This window comes from Ambystoma mexicanum, chromosome 6q (genome assembly GCF_040938575.1).
Source record: "Ambystoma mexicanum isolate Mex_15411 chromosome 6q, UKY_AmexF1_1, whole genome shotgun sequence".
Classification (NCBI taxonomy): domain Eukaryota; kingdom Metazoa; phylum Chordata; class Amphibia; order Caudata; family Ambystomatidae; genus Ambystoma; species Ambystoma mexicanum.
This window is the reverse complement of record NC_090937.1, coordinates 745,066,533-745,092,054: the sequence shown is the minus strand read 5'-3', so window position 1 is coordinate 745,092,054 and position 25,522 is coordinate 745,066,533. Positions and strand designations below refer to the sequence as shown.

The 25,522-nt window shown below is 45.7% G+C and overlaps 1 protein-coding gene across 3 annotated transcripts in view; it reads left to right on the top strand.

Moving 5' to 3' along the window:
* Positions 1–25,522, top strand: part of LRBA (LPS responsive beige-like anchor protein) — a 3,444,508-nt gene that overhangs the window by 1,425,578 nt on the left and 1,993,408 nt on the right. For all 3 annotated transcript variants that reach the window (XM_069631262.1, XM_069631261.1, XM_069631263.1), the window contains exon 32: positions 13,022–13,100. In XM_069631262.1, coding sequence (XP_069487363.1) covers positions 13,022–13,100 — 79 coding nt within the window. The remainder of the gene's footprint in view (positions 1–13,021; positions 13,101–25,522) is intronic.

Sequence of the window (25,522 nt, the reverse complement as noted above, 5' to 3'; positions counted from 1 at the left end):
CCCCACCCTCTTCTCCCCTCAGAGCCCCTTGTGTCCTTCCCATTGATCGCCCTCCCCAGGCTTGCTTTTTGCATGGCCCTTAGTAACTCCCTGTCCTTTTCACGGTAGTCTGTCCTCTTATGGAGGTGACCTACTCGCTCACTTCCCTCCGGTTGGAGGACCTTTCAGTTGGGGTTGAGACCCCCCTCTTCTTCTGCTTCGGTTTTGCCACTGGTTGACCATTCCCAGCTCTTGAGCCCTGTTTGCCCCTTTGGTTGGGAGGGCCTTGTATCCTGGTCATCTTCCCCGATCCCCAGAATCCTCAGGCCTCATAGGAGGTTATCCGAAATTGCTTCCCCTTCCATTCGAACACTAGACCAAACGGAAAAGTTCACCTGTATCTTAAATCCTTGTCACTGAGTGCCGAACCATGGGGGCCATCCTCCTACTTTTGGCAAGGGTTGTCTGGGACAGGTCTTGAAAAAGCATCAAATCAGCACCGTTGTATCTTAGCCTTCCTCGCTAGGTGCAGGATCTGCTCCTTGATTTTGTAGTCTTTCAATGCAGCGAGAACGTTTCTGGGCCGGCCGCTGATTCCGCTCTGCGGGGGCCGACTCTATGAATTTGGTCTATTCTCACCTCTGACTTTTCCTTGGTCTACAGTAGATCTTCAAAGATACCTCTCACCACTGCTTCCAGTTCTTTATCTGGAACCTCCTCTGGCATGTTTTTGATTCGTATATTAGATCTCCTCGACCTGTTCTCCAAATCTTCTGTCTGAAGCTCTACGTTGTAGGTTGCAGTTGCCAGTTGCTTTACCCAGGTCTCTCTTTTCCTTTTTCCCTGAGTCCTCTGTCACTTGTTGTTTTGCTTTCTCGTTTGTGTCCTACCTTTCCTCCGTTTTAGTCAGATCTTGTTTTATCTCCTGCAGGGCTGCCGCCAGTTCCTCCCTCATGATGGTCATTTGTTTCTGAACTGTTTCTGATATTTTGTCCCCAAAATCCATAAAGTATTGTTTGAGGAGTGACTGTCACATTTTGGTCCTGGCCCTCTTCCGTTTGGGGCTTTCTCTGGTCTATATGATCTTTGCCCCACATTCTCTGGCGTTTACACCCAGGAGGTTTCTTGGGACACTTCGAAGTTACTGGAAGATCTTTCCCCTGGTCTTGGACATTGTTGCTCATTTCAGTCTTTACTAAAGACCTGGTCTCCCCCTGGTGTCCTGAGGCCTGGCAGATGGCAACTTTCCATGGTTCCCTCTGTGTATGGGTTGGAAAGCCTTTAGTTCCACTTGTTGAAGCATCTCCTTCTGTGTTCTGCGCTGCCTCACACCCTCTTCGCCGTAGCTGACCTGAAATGGCAGAGATACTTGAAGTCATTCACCACGTAAGGTAGTCCCATAGCTCCATTCCTAACAGTTCTGTTGTTGGCTGGGCATCACTTCTAACTCTGGATGGAGGCGTGAGGGTTGTCCTCATTCGTCTCCTTGTCATATTTTATGAAGGGTGAGATGGTGGTCTGAACCTGGTTGGTTCCTCAATGCATATAATGCCAGTAGTAGGCAATGCCAACCACCCTTTCTTCAAGGTAAGCTTCAATTTGTCTATTTTTTCTTTAAGCAAGCCGTTGAGCCGTTCACAGATCCCATTCCCTTGTGGATAAGCCGAAGAAAACTTGTGCTTTATACCAAGCAACAAGCCAATCTGTTCAAAAGTCTGATTCACAAAATGAGGACCATTATCTGATCTTAATATTCACATATTCCCCATCTAGGAAACACTTCTCACACTAAGAATTTTGCTGCACAGGTAGAGTCTGGATGTGTACATGGACCAGCTTCATTCCATTGTGAAAAGTGGACAAACAATCATATATCTATACCCATTATATACTTGCAGCATCTCAACATAATCGATATGCAAATGCTGCAAAGGGCCAGTAGGTCTCGGAATAACTCCCCGGACTGTGCGCAGTGTATGCCCAGCAGTGAACCTTTGACACACAATGCAGTTCACTACATAGAATGCTAATCCTGCGTGCAGTGTCGACATCACAGAGGCGGAGTCACTGTACACCGTTAATTCCTAGTTGTCACGGCTCCAAAGTCCAGGTGCAGGAGTGGCGCGAACCAACTACCCCCACTACGGTCTGGGCACCTGCAAGTCAATGCTCACACAGGCCTCCGAGACCCCAGCAGGGAAAGAGGGTTAGGATCTCGTTGGTTGGATGGGTCTCGAACATCGGGTAACCGGATAGAGGGTTAGGAAAGGGAAAGTGGACAGGCAAGGGAACACATGGGAAAAAACAACAGTCACAATAATATATTTATATACTATTCCCACACATACACACAGTGCTGTACAATAACTTTTGATGCAAAAGGCACTTAGCCCTTTGGTTGAGTGCTGGCCTCCTGCCTGCGCACTCTCAGGTCCGGAACTCGGAGCAGTTCGAATGCTGCAAGAGAGTTTAGTATTAGTGTCCTGTGTTAACTCACAAAGGCGAAATACCAACTTCCACAAACCTACATTAGTGATGCATGCCACCTTGAGTTTGGTTAGTGCTAGCACATGCACATTACATTTAGTAGGTTAATCTGCTCTCTGAGCTTAATGGTGACCAACTAAAAGGGTTGTTCAGAACATGCGGCCCATGTTCGCCGCAAGTAGCTTAAGGGGAATAAGATCCTTCGTGCCGCCAAAGTTTTGCCTCACGTGGCCTAATATCTAGCAATATGTGCTGCCAAAGTTTGCCGCACGTGGCTGTGGGCTCCCTGTGCTGCCAAAGTGTGCCGGACGTGGCTGAAGACAGGTTGGTAAACAAACACTGCGCGCGTTAGTCAGTGAAGCATGCAAGCTAAAATCGCGTCGGTTAAATGCTATGGAGCTGATAGGCACTTAGCTTTTCCCTTTAGCAGGGGACGTAATATGTGTGGGCGGTGCCCCAGCGCGTGCCCCTCAGAGGATTGGAAGTTCCAATGTGTCCCCGCTTCTTCCGCGCTTTCCCCTGTAGCTGCGCTTTTAATTCCCAAGTGGGGTTGGGTCGCTAGGTCCTTGCTGTACTTATCTTGTATATGCGAGGGGCCAGAATGGTGATTCCTTGGGGCGTGGCCCCTCGCGTGATCCCTGTCGGCAGGAGCTCTGGAGGATGCGTCCATTCCGGTCGGGAGCTTTAGCAAAAGCCCCGTGCCTTCGTTCTTCGCGCATGCGCGAGCCCCTCCCAACTTGGGAGTGGAAAAGTAGTTCCCGGCCCGGAGGCTGCTGGGAGTTGTGGTCCGGAGGGCCTTTTGTCTGCAAAAGGGACAGAGAAGTCTCCTATAAGGCTGGAGGCTGTTCCTTTGGGTTTGTCTTGTTTTGTGGTTGGTCTTTCTGCGTCTGGGGCCCCTCTTTGAGCCCTGATTCCCCCTTATAACGCCCTGCACCCTGACACTAGTCTGCATGATTCTCGAGCGCAACTATCAGCGCTACTAACTCTGCATCCTATGCTGAATAGTGAGACAGGAGCCGTGCACTTACAATGTCTGAAACTCCCCATTGGCTGTGTATTTTACCACAGCGGCACCTGTGTATCTGCCCATTATCTTGATCAATCCTTGAACTGTCAATAAAACAATTTCTCCCCCTATCGAGGCATTTTCTTTTATCCTAGGGATCTCATCATAGTTCGAACAGCCGTGCGCATGCTCATCCTCTGCCAATGGTTCAACTATAAACCTGGCAGGATTCACTATTCTGCATTGGACTATTTTGATCGCTGGATTCAATATGACTACTTCATAGGCATTAGCCCTTTGGGAAGTCAATGTTCCTTTTGGTTTCTCCAAGATAGCAAATAATGCATGCTCAACAAACGTCGTCATAGAGCATCCCATCACTATACTTGCAGCCTTCTCTATGGCGAACGCGGCGGCCGACAAAGATTGTTCGCACGGAAAGTGACCCTTCATTACTGGGTCTAAAATCCCACTTTAATGTGTAAGGGGCTTGTACTCCAATGTATTTCTCTGTGTAAGGACTGCCATCATAATGGTACCATCTGTATGCGTAAACAAAAAGAATTTCTCAGCATAATTAGGAATCGCTAAAACTGGAGCTGTACAAATTTCCTTCTTCAGTTCCTCAAATCTTTATTCCATCTCCTCAGTCCAAACAATTTTCTCTTGCGTAGCCTGTGCTTTCTTTAGAGCTTGTAACAAAGGCCTTGTATATGAACTATAATCAAATATCCATGCTCTGACAGTCCCATAGTCCCAGAATTCTTTGCATATGCTTTATCGTGTGGCTTTGTGGTTTTCAAAATGGCCTCAGCTCTCTCAGGAGTAACTTTCTTCCCTTCATGCGAAATCAACGGACCAATGTACAATACCTCTTGTTGACAATACTGTAACTTCTCCTTGTCAACCTTATATCCTTTGTCAGCGAGTGTAATCAACTGAACAGAATCGCGTCTGCACTCTTCCTCTGAAGTGCTGCAAACTAAAATATCATCTACATATTGCAAGAAAGCACTTTCCAAATTAATATTGCTTAGATCCATCTCGAGGACCCTATTAAATATCGATGGAGACTCAATACCCTTGAGGTAATCTTGTGCTTTTTAACTTCGTCTGTCTGAACGTAAATGACGTCAGATCCTGCGAGTCTTTGTGAAAGGGGATTGGGGAATGCATTTTTCAAATCAATCGCGGTGAAATATCGTGCTTCAACAGGTATATTACATAAGATTGTAGCCAGATTAGAAACTAGAGGGAACTTGGCCTCTACAATCCTGTTTATCGGTCTTAAATGTCGCTTTATTCTCCATGACCCCCTTTAGATTTCTTGATAGGGTACACTGACGTATTACACGGTGACTCTGACGTCACCAAGATGCCCTGATCCATCATGGCGGAAATTGTCTTAAAAATACCTTCATCTGCCTCTCGAGACATAGGATACGGTCGTGCTCGAGGTAAATTGCTCCTGGTTTCAATTTAATCTTCACTTATCCAACCCCCTTCAATAGGCCTACATCATAAGGGCCTGTAGTCCATAAGGAGACTGGCACTTTTGCCATGCTTTCCTCAAAATATTCCGGACGCTTCTGTACTAGCATCATTCTCTGGGGAACCTCACGTTTAATGGCTTGTACCCAATAAGTAATTCTCATCTCAAATATTACTTCATCATCTCTAAACGTATCCCCATCAGTGACGTCCGTCAATCTGTAACCTTTCCCAATGGCGATCACTGTGCACTATCATCTGCCATCATCATTCCCCTCAAGATCATTCCCATCAAGCAAAGCCATTTCTCCTCACACTATGGCTGCTCGTAGCTCAAGAGGAAAGATTTGCCCTTCCTCTTAATCCATAGGTATCTTTGGCCTGAATAAAAACTCATCAGGTATAACCTTGAGTATTCGTGGCATTGCCAAACATTAAAATGTTTCCCTCTTTTATACACAAACGTGTTGCACACGTGTCTACTAAAAATGAAAATCTTTTGCCTCCTATACGGACATCTACCCTCGGTTCCGCGTGAGGATTTGGCGTCAAGGATAGTATTGAACACATCAAGTGTCCCAGTGAGCTGTCCTATTGTGGATACAGCCTCATTCCGTTACCTGTGAAAGGATTCTCTCCGTCAACCGTAACTCCTCCTATTCTAGGAGTCATTAGCTGTCCTGTGCTTGTGCTCTGCTGTATCTGCATAGGTGAATGCTGCGACTGTCCTTGTGGCGGATTTACTGCTGCTTGCTGTGGTTGCAAACCTTGCTGCATTCTTGGCGCTTGTGCCTGTTGCACTGTTGGATTCTGAGCAAACCCATCTCCACTCTGCTGTGAATACGCAGCCAGGTTTGAAGTCCCCCCCTCTTGAAAATTGACCATTCTGCACAAGCCCTTGACTTCTACACGTACGAGCAAAGTGCCCTGTCATTCCACATAACCAACATACAGGAGGCGGTCTCCCCATCTGTCCTCCTTGCATGCCTTGATTATCATTCTGCATATTCTGAAACCCACCTTGATTATTCTGAGTTTCCCCGATTGTTTTGCCAAGTCCCTTGATTACTCTGAAAGCCTGTTCCTCGAAATCCTCCCCTTCCTCGTGGAGCAAATCCATTATTGCCCTGATCAAACTGCCTTTGATTTTTCCCTGCGGCATGTTTGTTACCCGTTGTAAATTCGATCCGTCTCCACTAGTTATCGCCCCTTCAATAGCGTACTTGGATAACTTGTTTTGTACTAACTTCGCTTCTTCGCCTTTCCTGACATCTTTTTTGCGATTCTTTTCCTGCAAGAGTCTGCAATAATGTGCGATGGTCAACTGGATCTCCGACCACGGTTTGGCCTCCATACCCACTAACTTCTTGAGCTGCTTCTGTACAGGTTCTGGCGGCCCTTGGCATAATATATGATAGAACACAGGAATAGATTTTCCCCAAGATTTGCATGTCTCCAAACTCCACTTCTCTTGAAAATTCTGAATATAAGCAAGCGGGTCTTCCCCTTCCTGCATCTTTTTCGTCAATATTTCTCCCAAATCGGACGTGTCTGGATACAGTACTCCGAGTGCTTTCCAGACTGCCGCTCTGCAATTATTAAACAGTGCTCTGTCATGAGCAGTGTTAACTATAGTAACACTAGCATATCCTGCTCTTGACCAAATGTCATCAGCTCTTACCTCCTGTCATCTTTTCTAACGCATGTATCCATTTCACAGCGCCGGAAGTTAAACTCAGATGTTTGCACCTCAAATTATCCTTGTCCATCTGGGGCCAAGGTATATACTGTGGTCTAGCTCTCCCTTTCTCTAGCAAGGGAAACTGCAAAACTCCAAACTTACTCATCTCCCACTGTCTGTCTATCCAAGGTAGAGACAATATTTCTTCACCGCCTTCTTCCTGGTAGCGACCTTAATCTGCTCACATATGGTGGTGATTCCCCCCTCTCACCATGAGGTTGCCCTTTAGGTTGAGCTGACTGTGTCAATGATTTTGACGTCCGAGGTACAGGTGCGCCTAAATCTGACCATCTCACTTCCTTATCCATTGAAAAGCAACCTTCAGGACCACATAAGTCATCCCTCTCTTCTCTACGAAAGGTGTCTCTGTCCTCGTCTGACATTTCCTGTGCCCAACTTATATAAATTCTCTCCTCCTCATCTCTATGTAGAGTCAGTCTATCTAAAGACAACTCCTTGGGGGGGGGGCCCTTGTGCTACATGAGGCTCCCTCTGTATCATATCGCTGTGTACTCTCAAGATGAACATTTCCATTCCCCTTCAATTCTTTCTGGGCTTTCATATCATAATAAACCTTCGATCGCTTCCCCAATGCTCCTGGAGTCAAACTTGTCCTCTAGACTTACTCTAGATGGGTCAGGTAATGACTCATATTCCGAGAAGAACTCCTCTATCTCCTCCTATGCTACTTCAGTATCGGGATCCCTTACCTCCTTCTCCAGGCGATCAAGATCACAAGCTCTATGCCTTCTTTTTCGTTCTATGTCATCATCAAGCTCTCTGCGTTTTCTTGCTTCCTCCGTTACCCTGTTTTCCTCCTTTTTCTTCTGAACCCTTCTTTCGTTTGCCCTTCGTATCTCTTCATCCCTTCGTCTTTGCATTCTCTTATCCCTTAACTGCTATTCTTTTCCTTTCTATCCTTTCCCTCTCATCAATTGCCCTTTGTCTATTACCTCGATTCTTTTCTCCTCTGCTCTTTCCTGCTTCTTCAACTGTTCATCTTGATATAGCTGCTCTCATCTGTCTATCTTTTCTTTTTGTCTCTTCTTCCTTCTATTGTTCCTCCCTTTCCTTATCCTTTTTGTCTTGCCCATCTTGATCTTCCCTTTGTCTTAAATCCTCGATGCCTTTACCATTGAGTTTGAGCAAAATCTGTCCACTCATCCATTAGTTCTGGAGAAGTGCTAACTCTTTCTCCCTTCCATCTCTTTATTTCTCTTCCTATATCTAAAGATGTGCTTGCTCGATCACTTCTCTCCTTGTCGCGTCTCTTCTTGTCCCTCGGGACTTTAGGAATTACTTATTTCTCAGTATATAATGTTTTTTTTACTTTAATCTTGCAAAAAAACACCAACTCAAATTTAAACAATCACTTAAATTCTCCAACCTCAGGTTTCTCCTTTTACCAATTTCATTAAACTATGATGTCATCACCAATACATGAATACATAAGACAGACACACTCGACCGGCCACATATCTCTTAAGATCTTCTCTTTAAGAATCGTCTTACCCTCTAATCAATACCCTATACAGAGTCTTTAACCGAACTCGTCGTCTATGCGTTCACTATGGGACTTTAGGTTTAAGATTTCTTCTGATCTGTTCTTTAAAACGCAGGAATAGGGCGTGTCCTTTTACCGTGGTATTCTCTCCTCACGATACATCTGTTGCTTGGCCACACTCGAGTCAATTTCTTATTCACTATTTAACTCTTTTATTCTCAAGTTATATTTACCCCACCTCTCTCCATTATACTTCTTTCCCCTTATCACTTCTCGTCACTTATAACCCATACATCATTTTACCAATTCGCTCAGTTCTTTCTCACCATTTGCATGTTCTTTTTCCGACGCTCGGGATTGTACGCCTCTTCTACCGTCTCTCCAACTTCCTGTTTGTTCAGCTTCTCGTAGACGTGGGAGGGGATTCTGTAGAAACCAGGGGACCCGTCACACCGTGCTTGCAAGCTTTTGAAATTACACTATCCACTATCTACGGGGAGCTTCACTTCCTGTTAGCCGAATGGCCGAGGTCGTGCGATATTGCCAGGATGACAAAGTTTACTTATGATGATGGATTTTAAACCATCCTCTCCACTACCAAGTGAACTGAATAACCTTAGCCCTTTAAGATGAGTAGATATTACCCTGGAGATGGATGTGGATGCAGAAGTTACTCAACATCAATAATCAAAATCACTCAGTTAATTTGTAAAATGGATAACTGTTTTATTTTCAATTGTCTAAAATAGGGAGCATAATGAACATCAACAAATTCACTCGATCCTCTTACTCAACGAAATTCATCAAAAAACTGTACCTTTATATTCAAAACTTGTCGTCATTGATGTTGACCTGCGTCACTACCAGCATCATCCTACGTGGCAAACTACAGGACCTATTACAAACTATGATAGGCTCCAAGTGAACATCTACATATACGATCTATACTAGTATGGGATGGTAAGTGAACGTGATAGGTTTCTTAAGATCAGGTGGGACAACTAAGCCCTTCCCTCAAAATGGCCACTATGAACGTCACTAAATACACAATGTCCCATTGGCTACACAAACTATAGGACCCTTAATTACGCGGTCCCCTACAATTGGTTGGCACTTTAACCTTCGTCATTACTTTTCCACCTCCGTCTAGCAGCACGCAGATTGGATTTCCAGGTGCTGGGAGCTCGTTTTACCCCAGCTTCCCAACAATTAGCATATTAATCTATCATCTCCTCTGTGGTCAGCGTAGTCAATTAAGCTTTGAAGCTTGGCCTTGAGTTTGTTGGAGAATCAGGGGAGTGAAGGCATGCTCTGCCCTCATGCGTAGCTGTGAACATCTTGCTCATCCAACTTCATCCTTCCACTTGACTGTAGACCATGAATTCGAGCTTTTACTGTCTTTAAAATACACTTTTTTTAATAGACCTCTGATGTCTTTGGTGTGTTTGCTCATGTCTTCTGAACAGGAGCTGTTCTTTCACATGATTTTGTATGCACTGTTAGTTAACTTCATCCTGATAAGACCTTGGCTTCTTGGCTTGACTTCATGGTTAATTCAGCCTCGCTTTTCCGAGATTCACTTATAATTCATGTGTTTTCTTAATGCGCCACACTAAAAATTAGGGCTTTCTTTTTTTAGTCCAATTTTGCTATAACACGGAGTGAAAACATCCATTGTTTATCCTTCATGCATATATGATATAATGGTACATGGTGCAATCTATTCACTATAAAGCCAGCCTCAAGAATAATTCGTCTGCTTGCGTTTCTTTGCATCTGTACACGTGTAAAGTAACTGGATTTCTTCATCCGTTTTATGGCATTTGCTTCTTCACCTTGATCCCAAGATGTCACTTATCCTCGATACTTTGTTGATGCCTTATAGAATATCTGCATTCTCTAGTCTATCTATGCATCTGTTCTAGTTACGTCAACTCTTCTCTGTGTGACGTTACCATTCATCTTGACCATTCATTTGCTCTGCTTCTTCTAGGATTTCATTCAGACGGCCATCATATTTTCTTGTATGCAGGTGCGGTTTTCTCAATGGGAACCTTGCTTCCAGGATTCTCTTAGATATTGGTATTTTCACTGGTACCGCACGTCTCTCACATCCTGGCTCCCAAAATATAGGCAATACAGGTGAGGCGGTTGAGGTGGGGCTAATTGGCTGCTCCTCTACAGATGTCTACATTTCTGCCAGAAAATGGATGCCAGTCTAAACAATGCCATGCCTGTGTGGCCACACTCAACCAATTTAGCATGCCAGCATTTTTTAAATGGGCATCTAAAATTAGTAAGTTGTAATGCAAACCTTGATGCTAAACCCATGTGGCTCTGGTTAAGAGTCTTGCCAAGCTGGAATCTACTTGGGAGCACTGTCCATTGTCATGTCAGTGCTCCAAGCTGCACTCATTGCCCCAATAGCTGCCACATGCTGTGCCTTTTGTCCACTCATATTGTTCACAGGACTATCCCTACCGTGTCCATTGCTCCCAGGATGGCCCATCACACCACCATTGAACTTGGAACGGAACCATGGCATACCCATGACCACAGACGGCCTCGTGTCGTGTCTGTGAGGTGCCCCCAAACTGTCGGGCACCTCACATAGACCCTAAATGGCCCTCATGTTGGCGTCGGAACAGGCAGCACCACTGCAATGTTCTGTATCAACAAGCAGAGGGGCACACATTCTCCAAATCTTTCCAGGTTAGCACAGAACATATGGAAATTGGCACTCAAATGGGGGATGACTTCAGAACATGTACCAGGGGAACTCAACACCCTAGCAGACTCACTAAGCAGAGATTCGCTTCCAGAAGATCACGAGTGGCAACTCGACAAAGATGTCGTAGACTACATTTTCTCACAGTGGGGTTACCCCACTCTAGACTTGTTCGCTACAAAAGAAAACAAGCAATGCCCAGACTTCGCATCCAGGTTTCCCCAACCAGACTCCAAGGGGGAACGCCCTATGGATGAGTTGGTCAGGGAAATTTGCCTACGCTTTTCCCCCCTATTCCACTAATGAGCATGGGTGTGAACAAGATTCAAAGGGAACAAATGGCACTAATCCTAGTTGCTCCCATGTGAGCGAGACAACCATGGTATCCACATCTGTGCAAACTGGCGATATGCGATCCAATAAAGTTCCCGTGCCAGCCCAACTTGCTTTCCCAGCACGGTGGAACAACATTACACGCTCAACCTCACTCACCGAACTTGGCAGCATGGCTCCTGAGGTCATAGAGTTTGGGCATCTTAACTTACCTCAAAGGTGTATGGAAATCCTCAAGGAGGCACATAAACCAAACACCAGACACTGTTACTTGACAAGTGGAGAAGATTTGTAATTTGGTGCCAGTCAAAACAAATACACCCGATAGAATGTACTCAACTCACATTCTTCACTACATGCTCCACTTATTAGACTCAGGGTTAATATTTAACTCAATCAAGGTTCACCTGGCGGCTCTATCCGCATACACCATGTCTCAGAGTAAAGTATCATGGTGGATGGTACCGGTCATTAAGGCATTCATGGAGGGAGTAAAGAGACTCCACCCTCCTATATCAAACCCACCCCCAGGCTGGGCCCTCAATGTAGTACTTCCAAAACTCATGGGAGCCCCCTTTGAGCCTATGCATAAGTAGAGTCTTAAACATCTCACATATAAAACTAGCTCAGCCGAGAAAAAAAACTCCATACACTAGATGTAAGGAGGGCGGTCCTTTAATATGTAAACATGACTAGACCGCTCAGGAAAACAGACCAACTGTTTGTCTCCATAGCACCAGGCAGAGAAGAAGACAGCATTTCAAAGAATGCCATCTCCAGATGGATAGTCGGATGCCTACAGCTCTGCTACTATCAAGCAAAACACTGCCTTTCACACCAAGAGCTCACCCCACAAGGGGTATAGAAGCTACTCTGGCCTTTATCGCAAACGTCCCACTGGACGCCATTTGCAAAGCAGCTACATGGAGGTCAGTACTCGCTTTTACTCGGCTCTACTGCATTGACACACTCTAAAGCAGATACTTAGGGGGGACAAGCGGTTCTAAAACATCTGTTCGCTGCTGGACTTTCTCAGAACCCACCACCTTCTTCTAACACTGCTCGCTTATCTATGCATAGCATGTGATCTAAGCAGATTCCACAAGCCTCAGAAAGGGAGGCTTGTCGTAATCGTATTTCTGATGCTTGTATCTGCTTAGATTCACATGCGCCCATCCTTAATCCCCTTGGAGTAAAAGGTGCTTAGATGTTTATATGGGCTTTATCTGATACATGTCTGCTTTAATACAACTGTACTCACGCTACACTCCACGCAACCTCATGTCAGAAACAATCAATCTGAGAGACCTCGACGAGTGAAGGACCATGGGTATAGTGGATGTTGCACTAGGGATAGTATTACTGGCACGCCCTGTCGACGTCCTTTTTCAAGTTTCGAAAAACAACTGTAATACTGTGCAGCTTCCACTAGATGTCGGCCTATGCATAGCATGTGAATCTAAGCAGATACGAGTGTCAGAAATACAATGACGGTGAGTAATGTAACATATTCACTGTTAATTAAGTGTTTTATTTTTTAAAGGACAATATTCTAAAGCGTATCATTTAAATGAAAACCTGGTTGAACTGTACTGAATACATGTATATGCACAGTAATTGGTGGGATTGCATGCTACTTTACTGCACCGCCAAACAATGGAGCAAACATTTGGTTTAATTTGAAGACCTAATATGGGTAAATTGTTTGCTGACTTTTTTAATAGATATAAATAGATATTTTATTTTTATTAGGAAGTGGATCTTCTAATGCAAAATTGCCGTCTGTTCCAACTGTTTCTTCAGTGCCTGAAGACTCTGCTTCAAATATGAGGTAATTACAGTATGGCTCATGTTAACTGTAATGTTGTAATAAAATACTGTTCTCGCCAGGTGGTTATCAATAAAAGGTCTTATTGTCTCCTTCAGGATATCCCTACAAAGTTATAAATATGCATATGCAGTTAATAGTGTACTGGTAGTATGGTGCTTTCTCTATTAAGAAATCAACCCCACCTTGGCCATATATGACTGTGCTGGTGAGCTTTCTTGTGCATTTTTTAATTATTGGGCTGGCTGATACATTGGCCTGGTTATTTTGTTGGTGTTGGACTTTTTGTTTTGGAGTTTGTGTAACACCAAGATGCACCTTGCAAATGCTTGGATACTTTGAATCACTGCAAACATGAACCAATGCAAAAATACAAGCAGTGTTTAAACAGCTGTAGAAAACCTGTTGAGCGTCCGTGCACCAAAGGGGCTGTTTGGGGGCTCCTTTGCATCTGAATGCTAAACAACTGGTTGTATATGGGTCTGCCAGGTTATGATGCCACTTTCGCTTGCGATTTCATGGTCAATTTGTGGATTTTTTTTTGTGTGGTTGCCTGAACCTGCTTAGCACCAAGGGCTTCTGCAGATTTGTGTCGTGTTTGTCAATAGTGGTGTGAATACTGGGCCAATGCACCTTTGATACTTGATAGTTTATTTGAATGCATAGACTGACTGTACCATTAGAATTCCCTTTAACTAGTCCTCATTTTATCTTCAATTGTTAGTTCTACTATACCAGGTGCCCTGACCGTCCATGCCTTAAAGAATTTTGGGTCCAAGTTGAATGATGATTTCAAGCCGAACCCGTGTGCTTTAGGGAATCCCGTTACCATTTCTTTTTTTTATATTCAAAATTTTTTTGGGAATACAAGGATGAATGGTTCAGATTTAGATCACATCATCTGGCAATGCATCTGAGACATGAGTATTAAATAAAACTGCATCCAATGACTCTGGTAATATAAACAGGCATATACCATGGGTAAATGGTAATCAAAAAGCCAGTTAGTTGATACAAGGTTGGTACATGCCAATGCTTCCCTCAGTACATCAATTACTGATCAGATAGTCCATACAAGGAAAAATAACTTACATTTATAGGTTTTCGGTCGTTTTGACTTGACAGTTTTGTCATTCGACCCTTTTGAGTCGATCCTTTGACCGGACACCATATTTGGGAAATAATGTTCAAGTATAGTTAGTGAGATTGTTAAAGGTCTCGATTTTTAATGGATAATATAACCTGCGAACAAATAATTCTTTCAGCTCTTTCACTATAGAAGAGAAGTAAATATGTATTTTTTTAAAACAATTTTTATTGGTTTTTACAACAATCAACTTTTAACAAAACCTCCAACAATGTTTGTGTGATACATTAACATCATATGCACATCATCATGTTTTCTCGCCTGCCCCTACCGCTCCCCGCAACTCGAGCCTACTCCATTTCGCCTTCCATTAGTCTTTCATCTGAGGGAACTTCTCCTTCTGCAATCTCAGAAGATCCATGCTCACTTGTGCCCTCCTGGGCAGTCCCATACAATGTGGCTACTAAGTGCCTCCAGGCCATCAGAGTTTCTGTTTCCTCCTCTCCTCCCCTATGTACTGCCTCCAGCCATGTTGCCGTTTCCGCTTCAGTCCATTTCTGGAGATCTCTCCACCAAACTTCTACACTTGGCCTGCGGCCTGCTTTCCACCCCATGGCAATACTGCGCTTGGCTAGTATGTAGGCCAAGTCCTTAAGCTTCCTGATATGTTTCAGTTGGCGCGGTCTAGGAAACCCTCCAACCATACATGCCCACACCGAGTCAACCTTCAACTCCACCCCCTTTTCGTTTAGTCTATGGGCAACTTCTCCCCAGAACGTCCCAATTTCCGAACACGCCCAAAACAAGTGAGTCATCCCCGAGTTTTCCTCTCCCTCCACATTTGGGGCACGTTTGTCGTCCCGCCTCCTTAAACCGTGCTATCCTCTGTGGGGTCATGTATGCCCTATGGGTGACATACAGTTGTATTTGTTGTAGCCTGGCGTTCCTAGATACTTTTTTGTGGTACCGTTGAACCCGCCCCCATAGTCCATCACTCATGAGTTCCCCGGTTTCCTTTTCCCAATCTCCTCTTAGTTGAGCCACCTCCTTTCCCACCCTGGACATCAACATCTCGTAGAGTCGAGAGACTTCATGACCTCCCTCCGCTATATCATATATTGTTTCTATAACCATATCAGGTTGATATTCCAGCTTTGCTCCAGACCATGTATTCCTGATTTTCTGGACTAGTCTAGTATAGGTAATGTACTGCCCCACATGCAAGCCTGTCTCCTCTGCCAGCTTCCCAAATTCCCGAACCACTCCGTCTTGCCATATGTCTCCCATTGTTGCCACCCCCACTGGTTCCCAGTGCTTGCGGATAGTCCTTCTCAGTTGCTCGTCTCCTCCGGTCAATGCCACTAGCGGCACCTGCGGGGAGCACGGGTCCGGGTTTGCCATAACTCGTCAGGCCTTACGCCACATCTTCCATCCCAACTCAAGCATCCCGGGGCGCCCTGCTATCTCAGGATGGGGCAACCATATCATTTCTTTTAGGAAAAAACGGGGCACATTCTGCACTCAGTAGCCTGGACTCTGATGTCGAGTCTTCTGTTACCCATTTGGCCACGTATTACAGCTGACTAGCCAAGTGATAAATCTCGAAATTGGGTAATTGTATGCCCCCCTTTTCATGCGTGTTTTGTAATTTCCATAATGCAATTCTATTCCTAGTTCTGTGCCAGAGGAAGCCTTTACATATGTTTTGGAGTTTAACAAAGAGGCACAAGAAATGCAATAGTCTGGGCAATACCAACATCTTCAACAACGCCCCCCTTCCCATCATGGTCATGCGAAGCTTAGCCCAAAACTTCATGCTGCTTTCTATATTCCCAATTGCTTTCTCAATCTTATGCTTGTATTCCACTACTACAGTGTGGTAAACTTCAATCCCCAGGTATCTGAACTTGCTAGTCACCCACAGTATTTGCAAAACTGGCAGCTGTTCCTCCTGCATCCCTATGTACCTCCCCAGAGGGAATATGCATAATTTTTGTGGATTGACTGCAATGCCAGAAAGCTCTGCGAATCGCTCCATTGCCTCCAGAATATATTGGAGATTCTCCTTAGGGTATCTCTAGTACAACATTTCATCTGCTTATAATGAAATAAGGTGTGATTCCCCCTTTCGTGTGGATCCCGATTTCCTCATATTGTTGTCTCAGGTATATTGCTAGGGGTTCCAACGCTAGGATATACAGCATCAGGGACCAAGGGTAACCTTGTCTAGTGACTCTACTAAGTTGCCATCTCTCTGAGATGACCGCTCCTGTCTTAACCCTGGCTAGCGGTGAACTGTAAAGCAGTCTCACCCACTTGAGGTACCCAGGGCCCATCCCATACTCTCTCAGAGATGCCATCAGCCCGGGCCACTTGATAGTCAAAGGCCTTCACTGCATCCAATGATATGATTGCAATCTCGCTCGAGTCTCCGGTTGTACATTCTATGACTCGGTGGAGTCGTCTGAGGTTATCCAATATGTTCCTGCACGGAACATATCCTGACTGGTCTGGGTGTATTAATCTGCTTATAACCTGCTTCATTCTATTTGCCAACACAGCCGTGAGTATTTTGCTGTCTTGGTTTAACATTGACAATGGTCTGTATGACCCACAGTCCGCACTCGGCTTATTAGGTTTGGGGAGCCCAATATCTTCTAGTGTTTCCCTTATTTCACCATTGTCACACCCTCCTTCATCTCGGTATAGTCGCTTATAGAATTCAAGGAAAACTCTGTTCACACCCTCTTGGGTGTTCACTATTTGTCCGCTCTCTCCAGTAACTGTTCTTATTGTTGACCTGGGGGGGTCTCACTTTTACATAGCCACGCTAGCAGTCTACCTGGCATGTCTCCCTCCGCATGTTGTCTCTCTATATACTTCTTATAGTTTAGGATACACAATCTCCCCCAGAGTTCTATGCATTTTTGCTGCAATTGGTTTATTGCTTCTGCGTCCTCCCTGGGGTCACTGCCCTCCTTCATCACTGCTTCCAGTTCTGCTTCTGCCTTCTGCAGTTCCCTTTGTATACCTCCTTGCAACCCTTAGGATTTGGCTATGGCTGCGCATAATATCACCACTTTCAACGCTTCCCATAAAGAACCAGCTGATCTCGCACTCCCTGTGTTCTTTTCAAAGTATTCTATGATTTCCTCTCTCAGGTCCTCCCTAAATGCCATGTCTTTCAGTGCTTCTGCTCTTAGTCGCCACGTTGGGATCCTTGTTCTTGGAGGCAAGTATTGCCATGTTATGACCAGAGGTGAATGGTCCGAAAGGACCCTTGCTTTGTACTCTGATTGCACTATTTCAGCTACTATCTCCTGTGAAGCGAACATATAATCTAATTGTGTGTACAGGTTTTGTGGAGCTGAATAATGTGAGTATTGTCTTTCTTGTGGGTGGTGCAATCTCCACATGTCTTCTAGTTGGAATTCTCTTAGCAGGGTCTTTAGAGTCTTGGCAGCCGGGGTGGGCTTGATTGTATTTCTTGTCTCACCTGTCTATCCTCGGGTCTAATGTACAATTGAAATCGCCCCCCCACCCCCCATATCACCACTCCTCCCAGGTACGGGCTCATCTTCCTGTATAGGGTCTTGAAATAAGCTACGAGGCATATATATTTATAATGCATATTTCTCTGTTTTCTACTATTCCCCTTATTGCCACCATTCTCCCTTTTCCATCCACTGTGGTTTGTAGCAGTTGAAAGGGGACATGTGGTGCCACCCAAGTAATCACCCCTCTTTGCTGCATAATGGGAGAGCGTTCTTCTTTACTAATGTGTCGGCTGCACATGAACTTATTGAGAATCTAGCGCGCCAGGACGATAAGGCTCCGGGAGAAGGACCGTCAGGCTGCGCTTGAAGAGATATGCAACCAGGCGTATCTATATTGTTGGAAGGAGTCCAAGAAGAAGCAGGTTTAATCAGAACCTTTGTGCTGCAGGGTCAAGCTGGAATATAGCGAGTTATGTACCTAGTCAGTCCAGTGGCATGCATGAATACTATTATTTCATTTAGTTTTTCTTTTATGGTTGATCTTCCTCTGCTGTTGAAGCGTGGATGGCCGCTTGGAAAGTGGTGTCCGGCGCCCCCGGGCAGTGGCCCTTGATGTTGTGTGTGCGGGAAGTTGGGGAGGGGCAGTGTAGGTGGGGGATGGTGGGTGGTGGGTTTGGGGGTTTACAAATTTCCTGGTTGGCAGGGGGGGGTTCATGAAAAGGGTTTACATCGCATCGAAAGGGCCATGGTGAGTGAGTGGATAGAACCGCCTGGGTAGAGTAGAATGTCGCCTGTAGCTGCACTGGTTTGAGCCATGGTGTCTAAGGTGTTGAGCTGGAATGTGCCGGGACTGAACGACCCGTGCAAAGCAAGAAACGTTGTGCAGTATTGTGAGAGGCATGGCGCTAAGATCGTACTGTTGCAAGAAACGCACCTCAAGGGGCAGGGGAATGAAGGGGTAGCCTGCAGGTGGGGTAAATGCAAGTTCTTTACCACATATTCATCATACTCGGCGGGCGTAACGACACTGATTCATAAATCTTTGGGATTCAGGGTCAGTGGGACCGAGATAGACCTGGATGGAAGGTATGTTATTGTCTCGGGGTGTCTGGGTCAAGCAATGCTAACGCTGGTCAATATTTATGGTCCCAATGTGGACGATCCGAGCTTCTTTTAGGGTCTCCTGGAAAAATGCTTGAAATACCGTGAGACACATATCCTGTGGGCAGGGGATTTGAATGTCATCCTAGAACCGGGGCTGGATTCTACTGGGGAGAGAAAGAAGCGCACAAAGGCGGCGGATGCGGTGTTGGGGGCTATGGAAGTTCTTGCGCTGGCAGACGTGTGGAGGGTGCTGGACCCGGGAATGGCGGGTTATTCACATCATTCAACAGTATACAACGCGTCCACCAGGATAGATTATGTATTGGGATGCCACCATGTCATCCATGGCACATTAGAGTGTGAGATGCTGCCCAGGACTATGTCCGATCATTCCCCCGTTTTGTGGTCGGTGGACCTGGGAGAACCGGTGCCCCGGCCTAGGTGGAGGTTTAAACCAGCAGCTTTGCAAGACATCGCCTTTAAAAGTGATGTTCACTGTGTGCTTACGCAATACTTCCAGGACAATGTTGGTTCGGTACAGGGGAAGGGAACGCTCTGGGAAGCGTTTAAAGTGGTGTTGAGAGAGGGTGTTTGTCTGCGGAGCACGGGGTGTTGAGGATAATACAGAGGGAACTGGATGAGGTGGAAGGGGAGATTAAGCGGGGGGAGGGGGAGTTGGAGAGGTTGGGTTCCTCACAGTCGTTGGCCAAACTGACCGAAGGGCTAGATAGGTTTCGGGCGCTAGCAGAAAGGGAGGTGCAGTGCTTTGCAAGACCTGCTAGGGCCCGTGTATACGGTGAGGAGGAAAGGTCGGGCAGATACCTGGCAGCTCTGGTCAGGGGAGAGCAGGGGTTTGGGGACATAACGGCAGTGAGATCCAGTAGCGGTGAGATCCTGGTGAAACCGTGTGATATAGCCGGGGAGTTCCGCAGGTTCTATGAATCCTTGTATGCTGCGAGAGGCACACCTTCGGGTTCTGTCTTGAGGGAGTATATTGAGGGTGCAGTGCTCCCCAGGTTCGATGCAGAGGCGGTGGAGTCTCTTGCTAGGCCCATAACGGTGGAGGATGTGTTGGGTGCGATAAGAGCCCTACCCACTGCGAAGGCGCCGGGTACCGACGGAATAACGGCTGAGTTTTATAAAGAATGGGGCCCAGAGGTGGCTAGCCACATGCTGGGGGTGTGGAAAGTGGGGATGGACAGGGGTCTACTTCCCCCTACGCTTCAGGAAGCTGTTATCACACTGATTCCAAAGCCAGGCAAGGACCCACTCGACTGCTCGTCGTACCGGGCAATTTCTTTAATACCCTGGATACGAAAATCTTCGCGAAGGTTTTGGCGGACCGGCTTCTTCCGCATGTTCCGCAAATAGTGTATAGAGACCAATCAGGGTTTATTCCAGGGAGGTCGACATCTTTGAATCTTAAGCGGTTATTTGCAATTCTGGCACAAATTGATCCAGGGACGCAGGCAGTGGCTGCACTGTTAGATATGGAGAAGGCATTTGACTCCGTTGAGTGGGAATATCTGTTTGAGGTACTGGCTTGGGCGGTAACTCCCCCGTATTTTGTGAAGACTGTGAGGTTATTGTATGTGGGGGTGCAGTGCTCAGATAAGTGTGGGTGGGGTTTGGTTGGAGCTATTCCTGCTCGGGAGGGGGGACGAGGCAGGGGTGCCTACTTTCCCCATTGCTTTTTGCAATGGCCATAGAGGTATTGGCGGGCAGGCTCTGTAGGTTGCATGGACATAGGGGGCTGGGCATGGGTGGGCCGAGGGATTTCATCTCACTGTATGCGGATGATGCCATCATTTATATAAGGAACCCTGAGACCAATCTTAAGCCCCTCGCTCAGGAAGTAGCTGAGTTTGGCGATTTTTCCAGCCTCCGATTGAGTCGGGCCAAATCCTCCCTTTCCCCCCCTGAATGAGGTAACGACACCCCCCAACTAGCATGGAGGGGTTTGGGTGGGTGCAGGACTCTGTTACATATTTGGGGGTGGTGGTTAGTAGGAAGACTCAGTCTCTGCTGGAGATGAATCACAGGGAGTACCTAAGGTCGCTGAGGGCAAAGATAGATATTTGGTGTAAGCTCCCCCTCACACTTCTGAGTCGTGTGGCCATTGTTAAAGTGGTAGTGGTCCCCAAGCTCTTGTATATGTTCGCAAATATACCTGTCTGGCCAGGGAAGAGTTTTTTTTGCTGAGGTGAAGTCCGAGTTAGTTCGCCTGACCTGGCACCCGAAGGCCCCGCGGATATGCTGGGAGACTCTGGTGCAGCCATGGGAGCGCAGAGAGATGGGGGCCATAGATATCGAGGCATATTTCCTAGCGGCCCAGTTGTCTTTTGTGAGGTACTGGATGTGGGAGGGTCGGGGGCCACCACATCTACATATTGAGAGAGGCTCGGTATACCCCTACTCACTGCAGGGACTCTTGATTTCGGGGAGGGTGGCGGATAAATGCAGATTCGACCCCGTGGCGTGCACAGTGCATACATGGAGGCGGGTTATGAAAAGGGTAGGAGTGGAACACCCACTCCTATGGCAGATTGAGGCCCTGGCGCCCACGTGCGACAAGTCCATAGTAGGAGATTGGGGAGGGGCGGGGTTTGAAACTCTGGAGGATATGTATCCTGAGGGGAAGTTCATGCCCCAGAAGGTATTTGGGGGGGTATGATGGGCAGAGGTCCTCAGCGTACACTACAATATTACAGGATGAGAGCAGCCTTTAAAGAATGGTCGCCGGTGTTCCCGGAGGTCCCCCAGACCACACTGCTGCTGCATTACATACGAACTTCCCAAGGTTGCAGGGGAGTGCTATCGACAATATATAAAATGATATTGGCAGACACTCATCGCGGTCCCTCCCCCCCCCCCCCCCCCAAGCAAAGGGCATTGGGAACGAGACAGTGGGGTCACCTTTGAGGATAAGCAATGGGGGAGAATATGTGGAATCACGCATACTGGGGTATTTAGTTCGAGGTTGCAACTGATTCAATTTAAGACACTCCATAGGGTTTATGTCTCACCGGCGCGTGCGCATAAATAAGATGCAACAAAGTCTGATGCCTGCCCGAGGTGTAAGAAGGATCAGGCAGACATGATCCATATGTTATGGGAATGCGTTGATCTGGGCCCTTTTTGAGAGGGGGTGTTCAAGGTTGTGTCAGACATTATGGGACAGAATGTTGCGCGCACGATGCTATGTGGCATGCTGGGGTGTTCCCCGGGTTTACCCATGAAGTGTTGTAAACTCTTGGCATCCTGTATGATTATAGCTAGGAGATGCATACTCATGAAATGGACACATTCCTCTCCCCCCTCCCCCGAGGTGAAAGTGTGGATGAAGGACTTAAATCGGCTGAGCGATACCAACAAAGACTACGCTGCCCTGTGCAGACTGAGGAATAGACCTAAGGACATATGGGGCCCACTGACGGTGTATCTGCTAGCAAGAGATGCGGACACGGTAGATATGCTCCCACACATGGCTAACGGAGAGGTGGGGAGGTAAATAACCAGGGGGTCATGTCGAGTAGTCCTGAAGGTTGTGTGTTATAAACTGCTGGTATTCAGCTTTTGGGCCTGTACTTCATTTTTGTATATGTGACATGGTTTGAGATGGTGATGTGAACCGGTTAATAAAGTTAATAGAGATGTTAAAAAAAAAAAAAAGTAATCACCCCTCTAGCATAGGTTGAGTAAGTTGCGCCTATGGTGGTCCCTTTCCATTTCCTTTTTATCACCTCTAGTTTCTCTTTCATGAGGTGCGTTTCCTGTATTAGGGCTATGACTATTTTCTGTCTCCCCCATTTTTATCTTCTCTACCTTGTTACCTCTGTTTCCCTTCTTGAAGAGAAGTAAATATTTATTTTTATTTCCTTGTCGACATGAAGTGGCGACCTAAATTAGCACTTTATGCCAACAGTGTTTTAATGCTCCTCATGAAAAACTCAGCTACTTCTCTTACTGTTACCACGGGGCACCATAGAGCTCTGCGTCTGCTAGGCTGGACTCCATTGTGAACTCATGACGCTGGACATGTCGGTAGCAGAAGATACAGGCCCCTTGTCACCCAATGACCAGTTTTATTTTTCTGCACACAGTTGCTCTGTATTCTTCCTTTGCCCATGCTGAGCCACATTGGAAGACATCCAAACTTTACTTTGAAGTTGATTCTTGATCCTTTTTGTCACTATTTACCCTCATGCTTGTTTTACGTTTCAGTTTATTTCACCCCCTATCCCCCACCTCTGGACCCTTCTCTTTCACCATCATTCTGTGGTAGCAACTTTGCTCAAATGGATTGCCTTTTTTTTTATTATTCTATTTCACCTTCTAGTTTTCCCAATGATCTCTCATGTGAACTCTCCCTCGCCATCTTTTTCTTACTCCATTTTGTCCTCTATCTAACTGACAGTTAGATTTTTATTGCATGCTTGCTCTACTGCTGCATATTCTGATCCCCTTTCATTTTCTCTCATTGCTTTAGCTGCTTTTCTGCTTCACTTTGTAATATTTCCCATGTATCGTGCAATTTTCCTTATGCATTTAAGCATGTGACTATCCATCCAATTTCTACTCTGCCTTTTCTTTCAAAGTATTTGAAGGCGTAACATATGCACAAGTCACCTCCTATCTGGATTACCATTCACTCTTACCAGTGCACAAATCCAGATTTCACCCTTTTCACTCTAGTGAAATAGAATGTCCCCATGTTTCTGTTTCTCTAATGTTCTCTTCCTAAACGCTAGTCTCTTCTTGTTCTGCTTTTGACACACTGGACAATTCTCATTCTAGTCTGTCTAACACTCCCCTTGTTGGGCTTTGTCTCCACTGGTTTCGTTATCATCTCTGACAGCACCTATTCTGTGGCTTGCTATGACAACACTCTTCTGTGCTCTCTTCAAAACAGGGTTCAGGAAGGGTCTTCCTTGGTCTCCTTCTGGGATCTCTTCATACAAGTCTGTCTGCGAAAATGTGTTCTTTTATTCTGTCATAATTTTGTTGCTGATGATTCTCATAACCTATTGCTTCTCTTCCATTTTTCTCTTCCATCGTGTATTCTGGTCAACGAGTCTTGGATGCCTGCTCATTCTCTCCACCTGAATCTTTCCAAAACAGGTGTTCTGTTTTTCCCGTCTCCTAACCCTCTCGCAACTATTGTTCCCTTGTTTCTCCTGTTCCCTCCTTCTGGCATTCCCCTTTCCTCTTCTGCTCGAAATCTTGAAGTAACCTTTTATTCTTGTTTCTCTTATTATTTTTCTAACACTGCTAGTTCCTGTCACTTTCATCTTTGCAATATTTGTAAAGATCACCATTTTCTATCTTTTCAAGCTACTACTCTTTTCCTCTTGGTTAATCGTATGGTTTGACTGCTACTCTACTCTCCTGATTGGTCTCGTCTTACTCTCTGGCCCCTCTCTGTTTCATGTTATACGTTTTTTTGCGTGCTTTTTCGTCTCACCCCGTGGAATGCTGTTTCTACTTCCTTTACTTGTCCACGAGCTCTTTTTTCACTCTTGACTACTGTTTCACTTCCTTTTCATCATTTGTGTGTATTCATTGCTTGCCTCTTCCATATGTCTTTTCCCTTTTTTCTCTCTACTTTCACTTCCATTCTCCTTTTCTTGATCCTAAACCTCCTTGTGGTCCATCTAGTTTCTCCTTTTTTCTCCCTTCTGGCCCCTAAGCATTCAAGCCAGTTACTTATTCCTATTAGAGCTTTCCCTTTTCCTATGTTTTGCTCGTGTCTTAAATAGCACTCGCTTCCACTTTCCTCTTCATTTATTTGGATTATTGTAAACCAATATTTTGCTTGTTTTACTGATTCTTTTCTGTAAAGAGATTTGGCGAAAGAGAGACATAAGCACAATAAAATACAAATAGAAAATACATATGTCCACTATATCTAAATCTCCGACTACACTGTGCAGTGCCTGAGAAGCAGACACTCTAGCTCTCGTGTTCTGTCTGGTATTATCCATAGTCCTATCTATTACCATTCTGAAATGTACCCCAGTTAAGAAACTGGCGTTAGAAAATAGTGCCAGATTCGGGAAAAGATCAACAAAGACTTTAATGTGTTAGTCATTGGGGCCATATACTGATCAAATAGTAAACCTTCCAAACCCATGACAGATATTGCTTCCTAGGTATTCGCACTGCCCATCCCGCTGTAGTCCTTCAATTATAGCATCTGTTTTGTTAGATGAAAAAGTATTAGGACACCATTATGAACCTAGCCTTGGCTGATGCTACTTTTTTATGTGTTCCTAGTAATTGAACAACATCACCAATCATATTTATTTTAATTATTTCTAAAGCGCTGGAGACAAGGGCCCTGGGGCATAAGAGCGCTGAAACATGACAAACAGATAACAAGAAACAAGAAATAGCAGATTATCAGGAGTAAACCTAGGAACTAAGGTGAGTCAAGCATCCCGGAATTATTCAATAAGGACCATTTTCAGCTTTCATTTAAAGATCGCCTTCAGAGGACCTAAAGGACTTTGTCTATCATCGATCCAAGCCCAAGTTAGGGCTGCTCTTTTCCAGTGCACCCTGCAAGGGAGACTCCTTCCCAAGGACTCGTCCCTGCGGGAGGGACCGCACAGGTACTCGTACCAGCACATGTACTGAGGCTATATAAGCTACTGGCCGAGAGGACGAGAGATCTGCAGATCCTCCCGGTGAGGGTGCTGAGGGACCGGAAGGTTCTTTTACCGGGACTTCACCCG